Below are 26,414 nucleotides of genomic sequence, written 5' to 3'. Positions count from 1 at the left end.
AATTTTTCTGGATTATCTATCCTCTGCTGAATGTGGGGTGAATTCTCCAGCTACAATTGTACTGAGGTGTATCTCTGTGTAGCTCTGATAATATTTGTTCTACATATCTGAGTGCTCCAGTTTTAGGTGCATATATTATTTATAATGTTATATCCTCTTGCTCAATTGACCATTTATCAATATATAATGACCTTCTTTGTCTCTCTTTTTATGGTTTTTGTCTCAAAATCAATTTTATCTAATATAAATAACCTGCTCTTTTTTGGTTTCCATTTGCATGGAATATCTTTTTCCATCCCTTTATTTTCAGTCTTTATGGGTCTTTACAGGTAAAATGTGCATCTTGTAGGCAGTTGGTCACTGGGGACTTTTTTTTTAATCCATTTAGCCACTCTGTTTTGATTGGAGAGTTTAGTTCATTTACATTCAATATTATTGTTGATAAGTAAGGATTTACTATTGCCATTTTGATCTGTTTTCTGGTTGTTTTGTGGTCTTCTCTTCCTTCTTGCCTGCCTCCCTTTTTGTGAAGGGTGCTTTTCTCTGATGGTATGTTTAAATTTCTTGCTTTTTATTTCTTTGTGTATCTGTTGTAGGATTTTCTATTTGAGGTTACCATGAGGTTTGCAAATACCATCTTGTAACATGTTATTTTAAACTGATGACAACACTGATAGCAAAAAAAAAAAAAAAATTAACAAGCAAAGAGAAAACTAGTAAAAACTCTATAGTTTAACTTCAAACCGCCACCCCGACCCCTGGCTTTTTAACTTCTTGTTGTTTCTATTTATGGCTTATTATATGATGTCTAGAAAAGTTGTTGTAGTTACATTTTTGATAGTCTTTTAGCCTTCCTACTCAAGATATGAGTAGTTTATACACAACAATTTCAGTGTTATAATATTCCGTGTTTGTTACGGTACATACCATTACCAGTGAGTTGTGTACCGTCAGATGATTATTTTATTGCTCATTAACATCTTTTCCATTGCGATTGAAGAACTCCCTTCAGCATTTCTTATAAGACAGGTCTGGTGAAATCCCTTAGCTTTTGTTTGTCTGGGAAAGTATTTCTCCTTCATGTTTGAAGGATATCTTCAAACATGGATATACTATTTTAGGATAAAAATTTTTACTTCACTTTAAATATGTCATGCCACTCTCTCCTGGCCTGTAAGGTTTCTGCTGAAAAGTCTGCTTCCAGACGTACTGAAGCACCCTTGTATGTTGTTTCTTTTCTCTTGCTGCTTTTAGGATTCTTTAACATTGACATTTCCCTTGTATGTTATTTGTTTCTTTTATCTTGCTGTTTTTAGGATTCTTTAACATTGACATTTGGGAGTTTGATTATTCAATATCTTGAGGTAGTCCTGTTTGGGTTAAGCCTGCTTGGTGTTCTATATCTTTCTTGTACTTGAATATTGATATCTTTCTCTAGGTTTGTGATGTTCTCTGTTATTATCCCTTTGAATAAACTTTCTACCACATCTCTTTACCTCCTCTTTAAGGCCAATAACTCTTCAATTTGTCCATTTGAAGCTATACTCTAGATCTTCTAGGAGTGCTTCATTTTTTTTCTTGTCTCCTCTGACTGTATTTTCAAACAGCCTGTCTTCAACCTCACCAATTCTTTCTTCTGCTTGATCAATTCTGTGGTTGAGAGACTCTGATGCATTCTTCATTATGTCAATTGAATTTTTCAACTCTAGGATTCCTGCTGATTTTTTAAAATTATTTCAATCTCTTTGTTAAATTTATCTGATAGAACTCTGAATTCCTTTTCTGTGAAATTTTGAATTTCACTGAGTTTCCTCAAAACAGCTATTTGAATTATCTGCCTGAAAGGTCACATATCTCTCTGTCAATCTGGGATTGGTCACTGGTGCCTTATTTAGTTTGTTTGGCGAGGTCATGTTTTCGTGGATGATCCTGGATGCTTGTTGATGTCTGGGCATTAAAGAGTTGGGTATTTATTGTAATCTCTGCAGTCTGGGCTGGTTTGTACCCGTCTGTCTTGAGAAGGCGTTATAGTTATTCAAAGGGAACTGAATGTTGTGATGTAAGTTTTTGGTCACTCCAGCCATATCTGCATTAGGCGGAACCCCATGCCCAGTAAGGCTGTGACTCTTGCAGGCTTGTTAAGATACAGCCTTGGTGGTCTTGGGTAAGATCCAGGAGAATTCCCTGGATTACCTGGCAGAGTCTCTTGTTCTCTTCCCTCACTTTCTCTCATACAGTCTCTCTCTTCTTGGTGTGCTGCATGCAGTTGTGGGAGGAATGACACAAGCACCCCTGTGGCTCCCCACTGACACTGTGCTGAGGCAGTACAGTACTGGGTCTCACCCGAGATATGTGGTGACTATTGTTTGGCCAACACTGACGTTTATTCAAGGCCCAAAGGTTCTTCCATCAGCAAGTGGTGAATCCAGCCAGACTTGTGCCTTTCTCTGTGGGACTGCAGGTTCTCTTCTGGCTCAGGGTTGGTTCAGAAATGCCGTCTAAGGAGCTAGGGCCTGGAGTTGGGAACTGTAGGAATCTACTCAGTACTTTATTTTACCATGACTGAGCTGTTACCCAAGTTGCAAGACAAAGTTCTTTTTATTCTTCCCTCTCCTTTCCTCAAGCAGAAGGTGTCTCTCCCCATGGCCACCACAGCTGAAAATGCCCTGGGTCACACCTGAAGCCAGCATGGTACCAGGTCTTGCCCAAGGCCTAAGGCAAGTACTGCCTGGAAACCGCTGACCCAAGGGTTCTTTCGTCAGCAGGTGATAGATCCTGCCAGGACTGGATCCCTTCCCTCAAGACAGCAGGTTCCCTTCCGGCCCATGGTATATCTAGAAATGTCATTGGGAGGTGGAGCCTGAAATGGAGGCTTTAGGACTCTGCTTGCTGCTTTTACTGTGGCTACACTGGTATCCAAGCTACAAGACAAAGTCTTCTTTACTCTTCCCTCACCTTTCCTCAAGTGGAAGAAGTCTCTCCCAGAGCTGTCAGCTGCACTGCCTGGGACTGGGAGAGGGTGATGCAAGCACTCCTTTGACTCCTCCAGCTAGTATCTCTCTAGGTCATGTGTACCCCAGGTCCACTGGCTCTGAGCCCAGCACAGTACCAGGATGTGCCCAGGAATTGTAGCCCTTGTGGCCTAGACTATCTTTCAAATTTATTTAGGACCTTACAGCACTTTAGCCCACAGTGGTGGGCTAGCTGCAACTCAGGTTCCAATTCCTGGGATGGATGATTCTTCTCTGGCTAGGGTTGTTCTAAACGCAGCCTCTGTTGGCACCAGCGAAATTGTGCCCTGCGTTGCTTTCCATTCTGACAGACCAACACTGAGTTTCAATACAAAGTGCCATAGTCACTGTGCTCTCCCTCCCCCAAGCACAGATTCTCAGTGCCACCCTCCTCCATAGGGGAGGGGTGGCATCAGCCATTCAAGACTGTCTTTCTTACCCTCTCAGTGCCTGTTTCCTTGGTATAATGTTAAAACCAGGTACTATGATGGTTCACCTGATTTCTGGTTCTTATGAAGGTGCTTTCTTGTATGGAAAGCTATTTAATTTGGTGTTCCTGCAAGGGGGATGATCACTGGAGGGTTATATTTGGCCATCTTGCTCCATCCCCTCCTTCCTTCTATTCTTGTCTGGCATAGAGTAAACCCTCACTAAATATTGTTATTCTTCCTAGCTGTATGATCCCCCAAATGTTCCTTGATGGCACACTGTCCTTCACCTAAAGTGCTCCTTTACTCTCCTATCCTGAACCCACACTCCTCCTCATCTTTTCAAGGCTTCAAAACTAATGCAGTAGACTCTCTGCCTCAGAGGATCGGTTATAGCATAGCAAGATATGCAGGACATTTTACAAAAGAAACAAGTAGCTGTTCAATAGATTTCCATAACTCTGAGCACAGCCAACAATCCCCACCCCCCACTCCTCCCTACCCCCAAGTTTTACCAGGCTTCATTCTTTAGGGTAATTCCAGTCCTCCACTGAATTTCCATTAGTTATTAATCATCTAAAGCTTTTATCTAAAGTTTTCAATTTATCCTTCTGTCTCTGGCCCTGCATTCCCCTACTTTACAGAGATATATTTAAAAACTGACACCATGAAAGCAAACAGACAAGTGGGATAGAATACTGAAAAGTCAAGAAAATGGAAAGCCTTTCTGAAATTGAATCACCTTCTAACAACTATTTCTAAGAAAAAATATATTAGAAAGAAAGGTGGAAAAAAAAGGCTTGGATCCAGAAAGACAGTTTTAATAATGACAATGCAAGACAGAAGAAAATCACTTTCTACTCTATACTGGTCTCTAAAGAAATTCCAGTTACTTATCCAAGAATGGAAGAACACTGTGAGTCAGCCGTTCTCCTTTCCTCTTTAAAACAAAAACAAAATTCATCTTGGTCATGTTATCAGTTGTCTACATGTAGAGAAAAAAAAAAGGCCATTTCCAGATCATTACCTAAAATCAACTCTTCCATTTAGTGGGGCCATCTGGTAGCTCATATGATTAATTATAAAATTTCCATCTCATTCAATTTATTTTAGCTCTTTCTATAAGTTACTTAACATAGAAATAAGAAAATCATAGTCAAACTATAAATTGAAGCTTGATTGGTGTAAGTGGTATGTATCCCCCACTCCACAACAAAAAAATTCTAAGGGGACAGGGGAGAGAAAGAAATGATAGATGAAGTTAAAGCATCTGAAATTCTATTCTCTTTCTTGTTTATACCACAGAGCAGCTCTCTTTAAAACAAATCCTTCTGTAATTTCAAAAGGCTTCAGCAAGTCTTTCAACTAGACTGGGTGAATCAAAATAAAAGGTTTAACACTCACCTTGACTGTGTGTGTGTGTTTTTTTTTTAAATCATGAAATCACCTTACAATTCACGTGGCTGTGCAAGTTTCACCCTTCCCACCTAAACATCTACATATTTCATCCTTTAAAATGAGAAAACAGGTTTCTAAGAACTCAGCACAGACAGATTTCCCAGCTAAAGAAAAAAGAAAGTACTGTCTTTGGAAAGAAAATATTTCTGGGAGCTCTGGAGATGTGTATCAGGTATCCACAGGGGAAATCTGAATACCTGGCTGTTTATGTTAACATCGATGTTGGATCGAGGGGACAGCAAAGGACTGTTCTCCATCTCAAGCTGTTTGAGCTTCTCTGAGGTGTCTTTTAACGCTGAAAAGAAAAAAAAAAAAGGCAAAATAACCCCTCAGTCTGCCAGGCTGTCACAGCTAGCTGTGTGACAGTATGGTTTTGTTTTGTCTTCTCAACATCAGTTATCATCAACTAAAAGTAATAATCCACATAAACACAAAATAAATATATTTTCTTTCCATAACCAGCTATCTGTCCATTAATTTGAATAAGAGTTAATCCTAAGCAGAAACACCACCCTATATCTGCAGCACTCCTAAAAAGCAAGTAGATGTGAAATCTCCATAGCATGTGTGGTTAAGGAGGTTTACCTAGCCAAGAGACTCAAAAGGCACAGAACACTTGTGACATGATCCTTTTCTTTCATAACCACAATCCAGGCTCATGTCTAACCTCAACACTTTGCCATCTTTGTTCTTGGCCCTGACTACTGCCTAAAACTAAATTTATGTGGAACAAACTGATGAAGAACATCTATTTATTCATTCACTGATTCAACATATTATATATTGGTACCATCAGGTGTGACGCAAGACAAGCATTTTGTCTTCATAATGTTCTTCCTAGTGGCAAAATACATTACAAAGTCCTCTAACCACTGAAAAGATAATACATTAAACACAATTCATCTTTAAATGAAGACTTTTAAAATTAACTGTCCTGAAATAATCTTATTTTGCAGAGATTAATTTGATGTGCGCATAAAATTTTACACTGTGACTTGACAAAAAATGTTGAATGCCTAATAATTTCTATATAATCAGAAAGATGAAAAGAGGAGAAAACTTTGAAATCATATCCTCTGGGTCAAAGGGATCTTCTAAAAGTGGCCATCAATTAACTGAGTAGAGACCCTGGCTACACATTAAGAATCAGCTGGAGAGCTTTCAAGAAACACTCATTCCCAGGGCTCACCCAAGAATAATTATAACAAAATCTTTTGAGGTAGGATTCTGGCACTGGTAGTTTTTAAAACTCTCCAGGTGATTTTAAGTACAACCAAAGCTGAGAACCGTAATTCAACACTGGTCTTCCCAAAATCTTCCCTATCCGTTTACTTAATTGCCACCTCCTGGTTTTCGTATGCTTCAAATTACTCCATCCTGAATACTCTTTTTGTTGTTGTTAAAACCTTTTTCTGCTACATTTTTTTGTCCAAGGAACATCCTGCCATGCAGCACAAGCTATTTTAGTTACCATTTGTAACTATTTACCTATGTGAATCAGGATTTTGACATTACAACCAAAATAAAATACACAACTGGATATCAAGATTGATGACCTTAAACTCTTAACATAAAAATGTTCTAATTATTCTCACTGATTGATTTTGAGCAAATGTTGTAAGTCTGAATGGAGTAGGTCATATGAATTAAACTCCCACACTATGCAAGAATTTCCTCTGCCACAACCTCGACAAAACATTCAAGCTCCGCTTTAATACTTTCTGGAATGAGGTGCTCACTAACTCTTAGGAACCCTTTTTTTTTTTTTGAGATGGAGTCTCACTCTTTGCCCAGGCTGGAGTGCAGTGGTGCGATCTCGACTCACTGCAACCTCTGCCTCTCAGGTTCAAGTGATTCTCCTGCCTCAGCCTCCTAAGTAGCTGGGATTACAGGCGCCTGCCACCATGGATGGCTAATTTTTGCATTTTTAGTAGAGACCAGCTTTTGCCATGTTGGCCAGGCTGGTCTCGAACTCCTGACCTCAGGTGATCCACCTGCCTTGGCCTCCCGAAGTGCTGGGATTACAGGCATGAGCCACTGTGCTTGGCTAGGAACCTATTTCTATTATACAGCATAAACAGTTAAAAAACTTCCCCTTACTGATGTACAATCTATTTCCCCATACTTGCAAATTGCTCATCCAAGGTTCACCAATAAAGTGCCATAAAACTGATTCTTTGATATATCAGATTTCCAAATATTTGGAGTTATATTTCATTTGATCTTTTTTAAGCACCCCTAGTTCATTTTACCATGTAAATCCTAACCTAATATATTTTGCAAAAAGTATGTACTCAAGTGATACTAATACAACACTATTACAGCACTGAAAAAATTAAACTTTGTGAATTTGTATAATGGATATCAAATGGAATGTAAATAAAATCAATACTGCCATCCCTATAAAGGAGACTATTTTTATTTTTAACCCTGGAAATACTCTGCATTAAGATAGTCGTGGTTCTGGCTGAATCTAAATCCTGATGGCTTTGCTATGGTCTCAATTCTTTCTAGAAACAAAAAGCAAATTCCTTTTTTTAATTTTAATTTAACTTAATTTTTTCTTTCTTTTTTTTGAGACAGTCTTGCTCTGTGGCCCAGACTGGAGCTCAGAGGCACAATCTCAGCTCACTGCAACCTCTGCCTCCCAGGTTCAAGTGATTCTCATGTCTCAGTCTCCCAAGTAGCTGGGATTGCAGACATGTGCCACCACATCCAGCCTAATTTTAATTTTAGATTCAGGGAGTACATGTGCAGGTGTGTTATAAGGGTATGTTATATGGTGCCATGGTTTGGGCTTCTACTGATCTCATCTCCCAGAAAGTGAACACAGCACCCAATAGGAAGTTTTTCAGCCCTTTCCTACTCCATCCCTCCTTTAGGAATCCCCACTGTCTACTGTTCCCATCTTTATGTCCCTGTGTAGCTCCCACATATAAGTGAGAACAAGAGCAAGCACTGCTAACAAGAAGTGGAGTCCAGGGCAAGGCTGTCAAAACTGGACTATTCGAAATAAATTACTACAGAGAAAGTACATGAGAAATAGTAATGGGGGATATTTTCTTAATCTAATAATAGACTACTACCTTAAAAAATCAAATTACTTTGAAATTACCAATGTAATAAGTTAAATTCTTATTTCTCTGACCTGAGACTAACAAGCACAATTTAAACATGTTAGATGTCAAAAAAAAAAAAAAAAAAAAACCATGATGTACCAGAACATTTGTTTGTAGTGATTTCTTAGGAAATAAATTTTTAGCACCACTTATCAGTAATACTTCAACATGTTCTATTAATCAGAAGTACTGTGTGACTTTTCACTAACATTTATTTCTATATTACTAAATACTGTTGTTGTATTCTACAGTCTCAGAGACAAGAGCATACTTAGGGCATTTTTCTGAGTTGTTTAATGATGGTGGTTAGCCTCCAGTAGAAATCAAATTGTCAAGAGCCAAATAAATACAAGCTGCTTTAAAATGAACATGCATTACAGTGAGATTCAACAGGAAACTGCTGTTTATAAACAAGTTATGCTTTCATATCAAACTAAACTCACAAATACATAAACATTTTCAACGAGAGATTTACTGTCTCCTTTTAACCTTCAAAAATGTGTGTGTGTGTGTGTGTGTGTGTGTGTGTGTGCTTTAAAGCACCATTCTTTCTATGTTATTTCTTTTTGTGGGCCTAGGCAGTAATAATCCTCATTAATAACAAACAAATACTTTCTAAGCGCTAATGGGATGCTCAAATATTCATTCAATCCTAAGCCCTAGAAAATGTTTCCACTCTAGAAAAAAAGCAAAAAGCATGTTTGAAGACCAAGACTCTTAAATGTTTAATGTCTTATAAATGACACACACGTTTAATGACCTCAATTATGTTATCTTAAATATTTCAGTGTTCCCTTAAGTCAAAAAGGCAAGAGGGCATAACTCTTCTGAATTAAATTTAAAAGTTGAACTAGTATAAAAAATATTATTGGAGAAGCTGATTTAAATATCTTATTTCAAAGGAAGATAAAAAGATATCACTGATGTATAATGGAACATTTACTTACTCTCATATTCAACTTCAGGTTCCCCTAATCCAGGAAGCCTGGTGGCTACATTAATGTCATTCAGTGCTTGGGATGTTTCCATAGTGTCAGATGCCCCAATTACATCACCAATCGTTGTTTCCAGTAAGTCTGGGCTATTCAGCAAATCAATATTCAGAGGAATGCTGCAGTGGAAATAGAAAATTTACTTAGACCAAGAAATTTAACATGAAAAAATTAAAACACTACTCACCCTCTGTATCTGCAATTTCCACCACATCTGTGAATTCAAGCAACCATGAATCAAAAATAAAACAAAAATAAAAATTAAAAAAAACATAAAAAAATACAGTTTAACAACTATTTACATAGCATTTATATTGTATTTATATTGTATTAGGTTTTCTACGTAATCTACAGATGATTTAAAGTATATGGGAAGATGCATGTAGGTTACATGCAAACACGACACCATTTCATATAAGGCACTTGGGCATCTGCGGATTTTGGTATCTCAGGGAGGTCCTGGAATCTATCCTCCATGGATACTGAGGAACTATACTAACAAGGTCTTTGTTGGAAAAAGATTCATGGAAAAGTTTTTATCTCAAATGGTTTTATTCACTTCTCACAACCCTTTGAGTAGACTTCTCCTCCCAGCCAAAATGGAGTGAAAGGGACTGGTTTGCCCTCCCACCTGAAAACCTAAGGGAGAAAAATAACCTTAATAAGTAAGGTTAAATAAATAACCTAAATAAGTTCCACAAAGTTGCAGAATACAAGATCAATATAAGAAAAATCAATTGTCTATCTATACATGAACAATGAGTAACAGGAAACTGAAGTTATGTAGACAATTTCATTCACAGTAACATCAAAAGGGAAACTTAGGAATAAATTTAATAAAGGATATGTAGGACTTGTACACTGAAAATCATTTATAAAGGAGATCTAAATAAACAGATTTTTAATGTTCACATACTGGAGCACTTAATATTCAAGATGGCTTCTCCCCAACTGATGTGTAAATTCAATGTATTCACTATCAAAATCCCAGCAGGATTTTTTTTTTGTAGAATTGACCAGCCAATCCTAAGATTTATGAAAGGCAAAGCAGCTAGAATAGCCAAAACAATTTCAAAAACGAATTTACACTATTGAATTTGAAAACTTACTAGAAAGCTACAGTAATCAAGACAAGCTGATACTGGCACAAAGACAGGCATGTAAATCAACAACAGAATTGAGAGTCTATATTATGGAATATAAGCAACTTTTGACAATATAAGGCTTTTTGACAAGATAAATCAGGAGAAAAGACAGACTTTTTAACAAATGGTACTAGGACAACCAGATATCCACACGCAAAAATATTAATTTAGACCCTACCTCACACTATACACAAAAATTGAATCAAAATGGATAAATGACCTAAGTGTTAAGAGTAAAAACTGTAAAGCTTTAGAACAAATATAGAAGAAAAAAATCTTTGTGACTTTGGGTGGGTAAAGTATTCTTAGATATGACACCAAAAGTATCCATAAAAGAAAAACTGAAGATGAACTTCATCACAACTAAAAATGTTTCAGTGTCAAAGAACCATTATGAAAATGAAATGCGACAAAATGGGGGGAAATTTTTGCAAATCATGTATCTGATAAGGGGTTAGTTATCCAAAGCATACAAGGAACTCTCTGTATATAGATAAGTTAATATAGTATATATATATATATAACTTACTATATTAAGTGATAGTTAAGTTAGGATGAGGTGATACTACAGTATGGTAGGCAGCTAATCAGCTATGACTGATATTCTTATAAAATGGGGAAATCTGGACACAGATACACATAGCGAGAATGCTATGTGGAGACAAAGGCAGATATCAGGGTGATGCATCTACAAACCAAGAAACACCAAAGACTGCCAGAAAACCACCAGAAGCTAGGACAGAGGCACAGAATAGAGTCTTTCTCAGAGTCCTCAAAGGAAGCAACCCTGCCAACACCTTGCTCTTCGACTTCTAACATCTTACTGAGACAAAGTTCAGTTTGTGGTACCTTGTAACAGTAGTCCTAGCAAACCAATACATCTCATATTCTAAAGACCTGCACAGGACTAAAAGAGAGCCTTAGAGCACCACATTAGGCCATAAAAGAAAAGACAAAAAAAGTCCCAAAAGGCATTCTGTGAGGGAATTCAAAGGACTAAAAAGAACTGTGACTTTTCTCCTTCCTTCCCCAGGAGAATGGGGCATTGTAAAATCACATCAGGTAAATGGAGGATCTAAAAGAACCTGTGAAAGTGGAGAAAGGCATCTTATTCTGTGGTGGGGGATTACTGAGCCGCAAACTACCAGGCGTATGTCAGGTGCGGGTGGCACAGGGAGTGTTCTTAGGAAAATTCAGCATATGAATCTGCACATTCGGGAGCATATGTAAATATATTTCCCATGAGTTAAGTGCCTCCCTTAGCAATGAGAGGTCCAAACTCAGTAAGTTGACTGGAGCCAACTTTACCAATGGAGGGAAAAGGCCTGCAGTTGGACAAGCTGCGTTTCCACTGTTTGGCAGGGCAAGAATGCATAGACTCCCCAGAGGACGAGTTTGGAACAACCTGCACAACAAAATGCATAATTACAGAAATAGATAACAACACACTGAAAAAATCCATGAGTCTATGCTGACAACAAATTATTTCTTTTGAAGGTGGGAGAAAAAAGGAAAGTTGTTCTTTACAGAAGAAAACCAACTTCTCTCTATAGAAGAAATGACAGAATTAGAACATCACCATATTACAAATATCAAGTTAATAACGGATACGGGCAAAAATTATCAATGAATGCTAAAACTACAGGGTAAAAGACTGTTAGGGAATAAGAAATCCATTTGATCTTAAAATGACACTCCACAGATTATACAGGAAAAAGTACTTTTACAAAGAACTCTGGTGATATCACCTTAACAAAACATTAGTAAAAATGTTTAACCTCAATCTCATCATGAAAAAACAATCACACAAATCTAAGTTGAGAGGCATTCTACAAAAGAACTGGTGTAGACTCCTTTAAAAAAAAAAACTGTTCATGATCAAAGAAACATGAAAAATGAACTGAAATCTTTATTATATGCTGGATCAGGAGGAAAAACAGCTATAAAAGGTATTGAAACATTTGGGAAAATCTTAATAGGTACTGTATATTAGGTAACAGTATCATACCAATGTTAAATTTTCAGAGTATAACATAAAAAACTTCTCTTTGATTTTTGGAGATTCATGCAAAAGTACATAGGAATGAAGTAATGTCATGTCTGCATTAGGATTCTCATTAGCCAGCCAAGAAAATGAAATAAATGCGAGCAAATATGGTAACATATTAACTTGGTGAATCTAGTGGAAGGGCATATGGTTATTCACCCACCATTCATTCAACTTTTCTGTAGGTCTGAAGTTTTCCAAAATAAAAAGTTGAGAGGAATAAAAGAATGCATGTACTTTCCCTGGGCCAAGTGTTAAGTCCAACTTTAAGCCCAATCAATGAAACTCCAAAATGTACCAAGGTCAGATCATCTAAATAGTAAAAGGGTACTTGTGGGAAGGAGCTGAGCCAGAAATGAGGGGAGTGAAGAACGGTTTCAGAAGAGGTGAAATATGAAGTATAGTCCCTGTGTTGGGGAAGTGACTGGTTCTATGATGGCCTCTGAGAAAACACTCTAATGAGAAGCACGAAAGAGCAAGCATTTGCACATATGCCATCGCTGGATTACCAAAGAACCAACCAAGTAAGTCTTCGCCCCCTTTCCTCTTCTTTCTTCTTCATCCCTCAATGTGAGCACCACAAGAATAAGGGGAGAAAGTAAAGACTAAAAGAACAAACAGGCCAGGCACAGTGGCTCATGCCTGTAATCCACTTTGGGAGGCTGAGGTGGGAGGATTGCTGGAGTCCAGCAGTTTGAGACCAGCCTGGGCAACACGGCAAACCCCATCTCTACTGAAAACAAAAAAATTAGTGGGGCATGGTGGTGCACGCCTGTAGTCCCAGCTACTCAGGAGGCTGAGATGGGAGAATCACCTGAGCTCGGGAGGTGGAGGCTGCAGTCAGCCGAGATTGTGCCACTACACTCTAGCCTGGGCAACAGGAGTGAGACCCTGTATCAAAACGAAAAAAAAAAAGAAAAAAAAAAGGGACAAACACTCCCCATCCCCATTCACCACTGCACCACTGTACATTTTGAGAATGGGGAAAGGGGAAATTGTTAAATTAGAAGTGGACTTTTTGTAATTTAAAGTATGTTTCAATGATTACAAGTAAGATGGTTCTTATATCTATAAATGATGAGCTAGAAATGGGGAAAAGTTGACTTTATATGGATCAATACAGTAACTAAGAGACAAGTCAAGTGGGATATTCAGCCCTTTCTAAAAACAAGTGATGAACTGCTAGTAATGAAGTGTGGCTCAAGCGAGGGGGCATGTGAAGGGCTGAGAGTGAAAACAGGCACCAGGGTCAAAAATCCAACATTGGGGAAAATGAAAACCAAAACACCTCATGTGAGGAGGCAGTGAACAACAGTCAGATGCACTACTTGAAACCAGGGGACCAGGTTTTCTAGACAGGAACAGAGGCTGAAAAAGTTCTATTTACAAGTTTAGAGTTTTAAGGTTTCAAATGAAAAAAAAAAAAAACTTAGTCTGCAATGAAGGGAAGAATTAGAAATATCTGTGCAACCAACAATCAGACCACCATATCCTGGGCTCAAGGACTGAAGGTAATTTCTCTGAAAAGACCCTACTATAAAACCTTCAGAGCTGAGGATTTCAAAAAGTGAGGCTGAGGAAATTTCAAAACCAACTTACAGGGCAGAAAAAGCATGGCAAGAAGGAAAGAAAACAAACAAATTTGTTTAACATAAGACAATTTGAACTCACAAACAAAAAATTACAAAGCACATGTATCTGATGCTAAGACAGACAACCAACAAACCCAAGAAACAGGAGCATTTACAGCTAAGGAAGTAGAAAGATATAACACAGTCTAAAAAGGAATTTAAAGTAAGTATATTAAACGTGCTGAGAGATATACAGGAGGGATAGAATAAAACAGGAAAGGAGGCTATGAAACAACAGCAGATTCTGAGAGGTGTCATCAAATTAAACACTGAAAAAAAAGAAACACAGCAAGCTAGACCAAACATAACTGAATTAAAAGATATTAATAAAAATTAGCGAAATCACTAAGAAGGTAACAGAGATAAAGACATAGCAAACATGGGCTGGATACGGTGGCTCACGCCTGTAATCCCAGCAATCTGGGAGGCTGAGGCAGGTGGATCACTTGAGGTCAGGAGTTTGAGACCAGCCTGGCCAAAATGGTGAAACCCCGTCTCCACTAAAAATACAAAAATTAGCTGGGTGTGGTGGTGCACGCCTGTAATCCCAGCTACCCGAGAGGCTGAGGCAGGAAAACTGCTTGAACCTGGGAGGCAGAGGTTGCAGTGAGCCAGGATCATGCCACTGCACTCCTGCCTGGGTGACAGAGCAAGATTTCGTCTCAAAACAACAAAAACAAAACAAACAAACAAGACATAGCAAACACGAAAGATAAGAAATACAGAAATTGACATGAATTGAAAGCTGCAACATACATTTAATAGAAATTCTAAAAAGAAAAACGGAAATGAAAGAGAAGCAATATTAGAGGGGATAATGATTATCCATTATAATCATTATAATGATTATAATTACCAAAAGAGAAGACATTCATGAGGGATTAAACATTGAATAACGAACACACAAGTTTGACTTCTTTCTCATAAAACTACTCTAGTGTGACAGTATACGGACAAAAAAGAGCAGAAGAGATTTTTAAAAATCTTCTGAAGGCAGTGAAACACATTAACAACTGGCCATTATTTAGAAGGACTGAATTAATCTATATCTAATCAAACGTAGAGAAAGCTTAGAAAAAAGACAAATCTCTGTACAGAACAAGAAAAGTTGCAAATACTTTCCTCCCAATCCATGGGTTGTCTTTTCACTTTCTTGATGGTAGCCTCTGAAATATAACAGTCTTAATATTTGATGAACTCTAAACTTAATCAATTTTTCTTTTGCCACATATGTTTTTAGTGACCTATCTAAAAGAACATTACTCTAAAACTTTCATCACTATTAAATTTATGTCTGACTGCTTCTTTAAGTGGAACCCTGATCCATTCCTCCTCACTGGGCGGGGCCTCCCTGTGGCGGGGGCTTCAGCCACTCCAGCCAGGTTTATATGGACAGAGCTCTAATATCTCCCTGGGACGGAGCTCCCAGGGAGAGGGGCAACCACCAACTCTGTGGTTTGATTGACTCAGCTGTTCCAGCCTGCCAGCTTTGGAGAGTCCAAATGGTCCAGATGAGGAAGGGTCCCCAGTGCAGCACAGCTGCTTTGCTAGATTGTGGCCAGACTGCTTTTTTTTTTCCACTCATTATCCAATTTTATCCAAAATAGAGATTAGGGTAATGTGACATAACAGCATTAAGCACTAAGCCATTTGACAGGGATTGCTTTCAAAAGTGAAAACCAGTGTACAATTATATACCTTCTCCACTAATCTTTGTTACCAACAGCCACTTAATTTAATCCTAAAGACTGAGTACAATATTCTTTCTACAATACCTTGAACACTCCAATTTACTGTATATTTTCTAAACGTACCTCTCTCTCTTCTGAAAAAGAGAACATTTCATCAGAAAACAAGTGGGGTCTTGTGCCTATCTGATGGTCTCACACCTTCACAACAGCTCCAAATCCTTGGACTGGACAGGGACAGACCAACCCCGGGGTTCTCTGCCAACAGAAGTTCCGGAAAGGCTCTGCACTCAAAACAAATCCCTACACCACCCCAAGGGAGGGGGATTGTTCCAGGCTGGGGGAGAAGCTAAAAGAAACTGAACTCTTCATCAGAAGTGTCCAGAGTGGCTTTGGCTCTCCATAAAAGGCAAGGCCTGCAGACCCTTCAGCTCTTCTTTCTGGTGGCTCCATCTACAGGCTGCAGCTGGGCTGAATAAACAGCAGCTCTGAGAGCCCGCAGGGCCTCACACCATTCAGCTTCCATCTGAGCCCTGTCGTCTCCAAACAAGGAGTGCATCAGCTGCCTCTTCCGGGGCAGTGGCGTTCTTTTGCTGCACAGGGTTTGGATTGCTCCAATAGCCTGCTCTATCTTGGGCGGGTTTCTCTGAGGCCTTCTCGCCTCCATTTGCCACAGAGGCCCTGTTCCGCGTTTTCTTCTTATTTTGTTTTCTCCACGCTGCGCTGGCTTCATCGCCTAACAGGTGTGCTATGGAGTCAGCATTATTGCATGTGGGTTGCCCTGGGCAGAGACAGACAGTGGAAGGATTCCGGGCACTGGAAACCGGGCCGGGAAGCTGGTATCTGCGGGACGTGAAGGGAGTACCTGGGCCTGGGGCTGCCGCTGCCTCCCCGGCAAGATGTCCTAGGGCTGCCATGGGCCACACAGACTGCTTCTTTAAGCAAGACCCTGATCCATTCCTCCTCCCTGGGCAGGACCTCCCTACAGGGGCTTCAGCCACTCCAGCCAGGGTTATACAGACAGCTCTGATCTCTCCCTAAGATGGAGCTCCTGGAGGAGCCATCTCTGTGGTTCAGTCAACTCAGCCATTCCAGCCTGCCAGCTTTGGAGAGTCTAAATGGTTCAGAGGAGGAAGGGTCCTCTGCAATGCAGCACACCTGCTCTACCAAAAAAGCAGCCAGACTGCTTCCTTAAGCATGTCCCAGAACCCATTCCTCCTGACTGGGTGAGACCTCCCAACAGGAGTCTTCAGACACCTCCTACAGGAGCATTTGGGCCAATAACAGGTCAGTGCCCCCTGGGACAGAGCTTCCAGAGGAAGAAGAAGGCTGCCATCTTTGCTGTTTCATAGCCTTCACTGGTGATATTTCCAGGTATGAGAAAAACCAAGGCAACTAGAGTCTGCAGCAGACCCCCTGTAGCAGCCCTATGGAAGAGTGGCCTGACTGTTGAAAGAAAAACAAACAGAAAACAACATCAACCAAAAAGACCCCACAAAAATTCCATTCAAAGGTCAGCAATCTCAAAGACTGAAAGTAGACAAACTCCCAGAGGTGAGAAAGAATAAATGCAAAAATGCTGAAAACTCAAAAAGCCAGAGTGCCTCTTCCCCTCCAAATGACCACATCACCTCTCCTGCAAGGGCACAGAACTGGGCAAAGGCTGAGGTGGCTGAATTGACAGAGTAGGCTTCAGAAGGTCAGTAATAATGAACTTTGGTGAGCTAAAGGGGCATGTTCTAATCCAATGCAAAAAAGCTAAGAATCATGATAAAATGGTATAGGAGCTGATTGCCAGAACAGTCAATTTAGAAAGGAACATAACTGACCTGATGGAGCTGAAAAACACAATATGAGAACTTCACAATGCAGTCACAAGTATCAACAGCAGAACAGACCAAGCAGAGGAAATAATCTCAGAACATGAAGACTATCTTTCTGAAATAAGAGAGGTAGACAAGAATAGAGGGGGAAAAAATGAAAAGGAATGAACAAAACCTCAAAGAAATATGGGATTATGTACAGAGACCAAACCTATGACGGATTGAGGTACCTGAAAAGAGACAGGGAGAACAGAACCAAGTTAGAAAACAAACATCAGGATATATCCAGGAGAACTTCTCCAACCTAGCAAGACAGGCCAAAACCAAATTCAGGAAATGCAGAGAACCCCAGTAAGATACTCCACAAAGATCAACCCAAAGACACATAATCATCAGATTCTCCAAGGTTGAAATGAAAGAAAAAACGTTAGGGGTAGCCAGAGAGAAACACCAGGCCATCCACAAAGGGAAGCCCATCAGTCTAACAGCAGACCTCTCACCAGAAACCCTAAAAACCAGAAGAGATTGGGGGCCAATATTCAACATCCTTAAAAAAAAGAATCTCCAATCCAGAATTTCATACCCAACCAAACTAAGCTTCTTAAGTGAAGAAGAAATAAGATCCTTTTCAGACAAGCAAATGCTGAGGGAATTCTTGCAGGCCTGCCCTGCAAGAGGTTCTGAAGGAAGCACTAAATATGGAAAGGAAAAACAATTACCAGTCACTACAAAAACACACTGAAGTACACAGGCCAATGACACTATGAGGCAACCACATAAACAAGTCTGCAAAATAACCACCTAGCATCTAGTTATTTTGATGACAGGATCCTTTGATGACAGGATCAAATTCACACACAACAATACTCACTTTAAATGTAAATGGGCTAAATACCCCAATTAAAAGACACAGAATGTCAAGCTAGATAAAAAGCCAAGACCCATTGGTATGCTGTCTTCAAGAGACCCATTTCACATGCAAAGATACACACAGGCTCATAATAAAAAGATGGAAGAAAATTTACCAAGCAAATGGAAAATAGGAAAAAGCAGGGGCTGCAATCCTACTTCCTGACAAAAAAGACTTTAAACCAACAAAGATCAAAAAAGGCAAAGAAGGGCATTACATAATAGTAAAAGGTTTAATGCATCAAAAAGAACTATCCTAAATATATAGGCACCCAATACAGGAACACCCAGATTCATAAAGCAAGTTCTTAGAGACTTAGAAAGAGATTCAAGACTCCCACACAATAATAGTAGGAGACTTTAACACCCACTGATAATATTAGACAGATCACTGAGAGAGAAAATTAACAAAGATATTCAGGATCTGAACTCAGCTTTGGATTAAGCAGACCTGATAGATGAATACATAATTCTCCACTCAAAAGCAACAGAATATACACTTTTCTCATTGTCACATGGCACCTACTCTAAAATGGATCACATAATCAGAAGTAAAACACTTCTCAGCAAATGCAAAAGAGCTGAAATCATAAGTCTCTCAGACCACAGCACAATCAAACTACAACTCAAAATTAAGACATTCACTCAAAACCACACAACTACATGGAAATGGAACAATCTGCTCCTAAATGACTCATGGGTAAATAAAATTAAGGCAGAAAATAAGAAGTTTTTGAAACTAATGAGAACAAAGAGGCAACGTACCAGAATCTCTGGAACACAGCTAAAGCAGTGTTAAGGGGGAAATTTATAGCACTAAATACCCACATAAAAAAGCTAGAAAGATCTTATTAACAATTTAACATCACAATTAAAAGAACTAGAAAACCAAGAGCAAACAAACCCCAAAGCTAGCAGAAGACAAGAAATAACCAAGAACAGAACTGAATTGAAGGAGACAGAGACACACACAAAAAATTATTCAAAAAATCAATGAATCTAGGAGGTGTTTTTTTGAAAAAATTAACAAAATAGACAGACTGTTAGCTAGACTAATGAAGAAAAGAGAGAAGAATCAAATAAACACAAACAGAAATGATGAGGGAGATATCACGACTGACCCCACAGAAATATAAACAACCATCGGAGAATACTATAAACACCTCTATGCAAATAAAGTAGAAAATCTAGAAGAAATGGATAAATTCCTGGATATATACATCCTCCAAAGACTGAACCAGGAGGAAATTGAATTCCTGAATAGACCAATAACAAGTTCTGAAAATGAGGCAGTAATAAACAGTCTGCTAACAACAACAACAAAAAAAGCCCAGGACCAGACACATTCACAGCAGAGTTCTACCAGAGGTACAAAGAAGAGCTGGTACCATTTCTACTGAAACTGTTCCAAAATATTGAAAAGGAGGAACTCCTCCGTAACTCATTCTATGAGGCAAGCATCATCTTGATACCAAAACCTGGCAGAGATACAGCAAAAAAACTTCAGGCCAATATCCTTGATGAGCACTGATGCCAAAAAACCTCAATAAAATACTGGCAAACTGAATCTAGGAGCACATCAAAAAGTTTATCCACCACGATCAAGTTGCCTTCATCCCCAGGATGCAAGGTTGGTTCAAAATACACAAATCAATAAATGTGATTCATCACATAAACAAAACTAGAGGCAAAAACCACAAGATTATCTCAATAGATGCAGAAAAGGCCTTCAATAAACTTCAACATCCCTTCATGTTAAAAACTCTCAATAAACTAGGTATTGAAGGAACATACCTCAAAATAATAAGAGCCATATATGACAAACTCACAGCCAGTATCATACTGAATGGACAAAAGCTGGAACCATTCCCTTTAAAAACCAGCAAAAGATAAGGATGCCCTCTCTCACCACTCCTATTCAACATAGTATTGGAAGTTCTGGCCAGAGAAATCATGCAAGAGAAAGAAATAAAGGGTATTCAAATAGGGAGAGGGGAAGTCAAATCATCTTTGTTTGCAGATGACGTGATCCTGTATCTAAAAACCCCATCGTCTCAGCCCAAAAGCTTCTTAAGCTGATAAGAAACTTCAGCAAAGTCTCGGGATATAAAATCAATGTGCAAAAATCACAAGCATCACTATACACCAACAACAGGTAAGCAGAGAGCCAAATCATAATTTAACACCTATTTACAGTTGCTACAAAAAGAATGAAACACCTAGAAATACAGCTAACAAGGGATGTGAAGGACCTCTGCAAGGACAACTACAAACTACTGCTCAAAGAATTCAGAGAGGACACAAACAAATGGAGTAACATTCCATGCTCATGAACGGGAAGAATCAGTATCAATAAAATGGCCACATTGCCCAAAGTAATTGATAGGTTCAATGCTATTCTTATTAAAATACCACTGACATTTTTCACAGAATTAGAAAAAAGAATGCTTTAAAATTAGTATGGAACCAAAAAAGAGCCCAAATAGCCAAGATAATCCCAAGCAAAAAGAACAAAGTTGGAGGCATCATGCTACTTGACTTCAAACTATACTACAATATAGGCTACAGTATACTACAGTATAAGCTACAAGAACCAAAACAGCATGGTACTGGTACTAGAACAGACACATTAAGACCAGTGGAAGAGAATAGAGGAATCAGGAATAAGACAGCACACCTATAACCATATGATCTTTGACAAACCTGACAAAAACAAGAAATGGAGAAAGGACAGAACTCTCCACCCCAAAAATCAACAGAACATACATTCTTCTCAGCACTACATCACACTTACTCTAAAATTGACCACATAATTGGAATTAAAGGATTCCTCAGTAAATGTAAAAGAACAGAAATCACAACAAACTGTCTCTCAGACCACAGTGCAATCAAATTAGAACTCAGGATTAAGAAACTCACTCAAAACCACTCAACTACATGGAAACTGAACAACCTGCTCCTGAATAAATACTGGGTAAACAACAAAATGAAGGCAGAAATAAAGATGTTCTTTGAAACCGATGAGAACAAAGACACAACATACCACAATCTCTGGGACACATTTAAAGCAGTGTGTAGAGGGAAATTTACAGCACTAAATGCCCACAAGAGAAGGCAGGAAAGACCTAAAATTGAAACCCTAACATCACAATTAAAATAACTAGAGAAGCAAGAGCAAACAAATTCAAAAGCTAGCAGAAGGCAAGAAATAACCGAGATCAGAGCAGAACTGAAAGAGATAGAGACACAAAAAACCCTTAAAAAATTAATGAATCCAGAAGCTGTTTTTTTGAAAGGATCAACAAAATTGATAGACTGCTAGCAAGACTAATAAAGAAGAAAAGAGAGAAGAATCAAACAGGTGCAATAAAAAATGATAACGGGGATATCACCACTGATCCCACAGAAATACAAACTACCATCAGAGAATACTATAAACACCTCTACACAAATAAACTAGAAAAATCTAGAAGAAATGGATAAATTCCTGGACACATACACCCTCCCAAGACTATACCAGGAAGAAGTTGAATCTCTCAATAGACCAATTAACAGGCTCTGAAATTGATGCAGAAAAGGCCTTTGACAAAATTCAACACCCCTTCGTGCTAAAAACTTTTAATAAATTAGGTATTGATGGAACGTATCTCAAAATAATAAGAGCTATTTATGACAAACCCATAGCTAATATCATACTGAATGGGCAAAAACTGGAAGCATTCCCTTTGAAAACTGGCACAAGACATGGATGCCCTCTCTCACCACTCCTATTCAACATAGTGCTGGAAGTTCTGGCCAGGGCAAGCACGCAGGAGAAATAAATAAAGGGTATTCAATTAGGAAAAGAGGAAGTCAAATTGTCCCTGTTTGCACATGACATGATTGTATAGTTAGGAAACCCCATTGTCTCAGCCCAAAATCACCTTAAGCTGATAAGCAACTTCAGCAAAGTCTCAGGATACAAAATCAATGTGCAAAAATCACAAGCATTCCTATACACCAATAACAGACAGAGAGCCAAATCATGAGTGAACTCCAATTCACAAATGCTACAAAGAAAATAAAATACCTGGGAATCCAACTTACAAGGGATGTGAAGGACCTCTTCAAGAACTACAAACCACTGCTCAGAAATAAAAGAAGCCACAAACAAATGGAAGAACATTCCATGCTCATGGATAGGAAGAATCAATATTGTGAAAATGGCCACACTGCCCAAGGTAATTTATAGATTCAATGCCATCCCCATCAAGCTACCAATGACTTTCTTCACAGAATTGGAAAAAACTACTTTAAAGTTCATATGGAACCAAAAAAGAGCCCACATTGCCAAGACAATCCTAAGCCAAAAGAACAAAGCTGGAGGTATCACACTACCTGACTTCAAACTATACTACAAGGCTACAGTAACCAAAACAGCATGGTACTGGCACCAAAACAGAGATACAGACCAATGCAACAGAACAGAGGTCTCAGAAATACCACCACACATCTACAACCATCTGATCTTTGACAAACCTGACAAAAACAAGAAATGAGGAAAGGATTCCCTATTTAATAAATGGTGCTGGGAAAACTGGCTAGCCATATGTAGAAAGCTGAAACTGGATCCCTTCATTACACCTTATACAAAAATTAATTCAAGATGGATTAAAGACTTAAATGTTAGACCTAAAACCATAAAAACCTTAGAAGAAAACCTAGGCAATACCATTCAGGATATAGGCATGGGCAAGGACTTCATGACTAAAACACCAAAAGCAATGGCAATAAAAGCCAAAATAGACAAATGTGACCTACTCAAATAAAAGAGCTTCTGCATGGCAAAAGAAACTACCATCAGAGTGAACAGGCAACTTACAGAATGGGAGAAAATTTTTGCAATCTACCCATCTGACAAAGTGCTAATATCCAGAATCTATAAAGAACTCAAACAAATTCACAAAAAAAAAAAAAAAAAAAAAAAAACCCCATCAAAAAGTGGGCAAAGGATATGAACAGACACTTCTCAAAAGAAGACATTTATGTAGCCAACAGATACATGAAAAAATGCTCATCATCTCTGGCCATCAGAGATGGCCAAGCAAAGACTTGGAACCAACCCAAATGTCCATCAATGATAGACTGGATTAAGAAAAGGTGGCACATATATACCATGGAACACTATGCAGCCATAAAAAATGATTAGTTCATGTCCTTTGCAAGGACATGGATGAAGCTGGAAACCATCATTCTCAGCAAACTATCACAAGGACAGAAAACCAAACACTGCATGTACTTACTCACAGGTGGGAATTGAACAATGAAAACACTTGGACATAAGGCAGGGAACATCACAAACTGGGGCCTGTCAGGAGGGGGACTGGGGGAGGGACAGCATTAGGAGAAATATCTAATGTAAATGATGAGTTGATGGGTACAGCAAACCAACATGGCACATGTATACCTACGTATCAAACCTGCAAGTTGTGCACATGTACCCTAGAACTTAAAGTATAATAAAAAATATATAAATTTTGGAGGGAAAGGTGCAGCACAAACTTTCAGACCATAGCAGAGGGCCTTCAATGGCTTTTACCATTTCAATTGGACAGATGTTTTACATGGAGTTTTTTAGATGGAGTTTTGCTCTTATTGCCCAGGCTGGAGTGCAGTGGCATGATCTTGGCTCACTGTGGCCTCTGCCTCCCGGGTTTGGGCAATTCTCCTGCCTCATCCTCCTGAATGGCTGGGATTGCAGGTGCTGGCCACCACTCCCAGCTAATTTTTTGTATTTTTAGTGGAGACGGGGTTTTGCCATGTTGGCTGGGCTGGTCTCGAGCTCCTGACTTCAGGTGAGCTGCCCACCTCGGCCTCCCAGGGTGCTGGGATTACAGGTGTGAGCCACTGCACCTGGCCTAAAATAATTTTAATTGAAGGAGCAATTAGAAGAAAAAGCTGTAACAGTTTCTTTCCCATCTCACTTGCAGTTTTTCAAAACTTAAAATTCTCAATCCCCTCATTATTTTAATCTTTAACCCCAAACAATACTATATGAAGACCTTTTTGGGTTTTTTTGAGCTTCCAGGTGTCACAGCCTAGATGGTCACCTTCTTTCTTTCTTTATACTAATTTTATTAATAAGAGGTTTTTTTTTTTAAAGAGCACCTGTTTACATGTCTATGTTCACATCAATTGTGATTAGAATTAAATAATCCTAGGGTGTATGTTCCATTTTAGCAAACTTTTGGTAACTGCTTCTACTTGCCCACAGCTCTTTTTTTTCTTTTCTTTTTTTTTTTTTGAGATTGAGTGTCGCTCTGTCACCCAGGCTGGAGTGCAGTGGCGCAATCTGAGCTCACTGCAACCTCCGCCTCCTGAGTTCAAGTGATTCTCCTGTCACAGCCTCCCATGTAGCCGGGACTACAGGCACGTGCCACCATGCCTGGCTAGTTTTATTTATATTTTCAGTAGAGATGGGGTTTCACCATGTTGGCCAGGCTGGTCTCGAACTGCTGACCTCAGGTGATCTACCTGCCTCAGCCTCCCAAAGTGCTGGGATTACAGGTGTGAGCCATTGGGCCCAGCACCCTGTCACATATTTTTATCATACCTATCTCAGACAATTGAAGTTTTTCTTTTCCTCAAAAATCCAAGATGAGAAGTTATAATAAATACAGTGGAGCATATTTATTTGTATTCTAAACTGGTCAAATAGTCACTGTAGATGGAATCTTAGAGGAAAAAATTATGAAAGATTTTAAAATTAAAAAATGCTTACTCATCTAGCGTACTCTATTGAGTTTTCTTAGCTTTTTATTGTCTTTGAGCTTAATATTATTATGTAAATTATACTGAGCTGAAAATCATGCAAGTGCTTTTGCCCACAGAAATGCAAATTAATTGTCTCAAATAGACATGTATTTGATTACGCTATTGTGGATGTTGACTTGCTTTCATCTCTTTGTAAATTCATTGCAGGTTTTTCTGATCGCCTATATTTACGTATGTTTTTAAATTCTCCTTTGGATGGGTTACACCATCTTGCTGATTCTCTCTTTAATTAACTAAATAAATCTTTGGCATGTGTTTAAAAAAAAGAAAGAAATGGAGAAAGCACTCCATATTTCATAAATAGTGCTGGGATAACTAGCTAGCTATAGGCAGAAAATCGAAACTGGACCCCTTTCCTTATACCATATACAAAAATTAACTCAAGATGGATTAAAGACTCAAATGTAAAACTCAAAACTATAAAAACCCTAGAAGAAAATCTAGGCAATACCATTCAGGACAGAGGCATGGGCAAAGATTTCATGATGAAAATGCCAAAAGCAACTGCAACAAAAGCAAAAACTGACAAATGGGATCTAATTAAAGGAAAGGGCTTCTGTATAGCAAAAACAAACAAACAAAAAAACAAAAACAAACAAACTCCGCAGAATGAACAGCCAACTTACAGAATGGGAGAAGATGTTTGCAATCTATCCATCTGACAAAGGTAACATCCAGAGGCTACAAGGAACTTAAACAAATTTATAAGGAAAAAAACACATTAAAAAGTGGGCAACGGACATGAACAGACACTTTTCAAAAGACATACATGCGGCCAACAAACATAAAAAAAAACTTAACATCACTGATCATTAGAGAATGCAAATCAAAACCACAATGAGATACCATCTCACACCAGGGAGAAAGGCTATTATTAAAAAGTCAAAAAACAACAGATGCTGGTGAGGTTGTGGAGAAAAAGGAATGTTTCACACTGTTGGTAGGAATGTAAATTAGTTCAACCACTGTGGAAGACAGTGTGGCAATTCCTCAAAGACCTAGAGGCGGAAATATACCCAAAATAATATCTTTCCATGGTAGAAATACATGCATGCATATGACCATCACAGCACTATGCACTTAAGAAGTGGAATCAATCTAAATGCCCATAAATGACAGACTGGATAAAGAAAATGTTGCACATTTACACCATGGACTACTATGCAGTCATAAAAAGGAATGAGATCATGTCCTTTGCAGGGACATTGATAGAACTGGAAGCCATTAAACTAACGTAGGAACAGAAAACCAAACATGTTCTCACTTGTAAGTGGGAGCTGAATGATGCAAACACACGGACACAAGAGAGGGGGAGCAACACACACTGGGGCCTGTCAGGGGTGTGGGGGA

The 26,414-nt window shown here is 38.8% G+C and overlaps 1 protein-coding gene and 1 pseudogene across 1 annotated transcript in view; both read right to left on the bottom strand.

Moving 5' to 3' along the window:
• The window catches only part of EPB41L5 (erythrocyte membrane protein band 4.1 like 5), a 174,072-nt gene that overhangs the window by 44,716 nt on the left and 102,942 nt on the right, over nucleotides 1-26,414 (bottom strand). Inside the window, exons 17-18 of the mRNA XM_030800955.1 lie at nucleotides 8,964-9,127; nucleotides 5,095-5,192 (exon numbers count right to left, since the gene is read on the bottom strand). Of these exons, the coding sequence (XP_030656815.1) occupies nucleotides 5,095-5,192; nucleotides 8,964-9,127 (262 nt within the window). The remainder of the gene's footprint in view (nucleotides 1-5,094; nucleotides 5,193-8,963; nucleotides 9,128-26,414) is intronic.
• Nucleotides 15,630-17,122, bottom strand: LOC115831753 (annotated as a pseudogene).

This window comes from Nomascus leucogenys, chromosome 20 (assembly GCF_006542625.1).
Source record: "Nomascus leucogenys isolate Asia chromosome 20, Asia_NLE_v1, whole genome shotgun sequence".
Classification (NCBI taxonomy): domain Eukaryota; kingdom Metazoa; phylum Chordata; class Mammalia; order Primates; family Hylobatidae; genus Nomascus; species Nomascus leucogenys.
The sequence above is the reverse complement of the archived record's forward strand: the minus strand, read 5'-3'. Positions and strand labels throughout refer to the sequence as shown.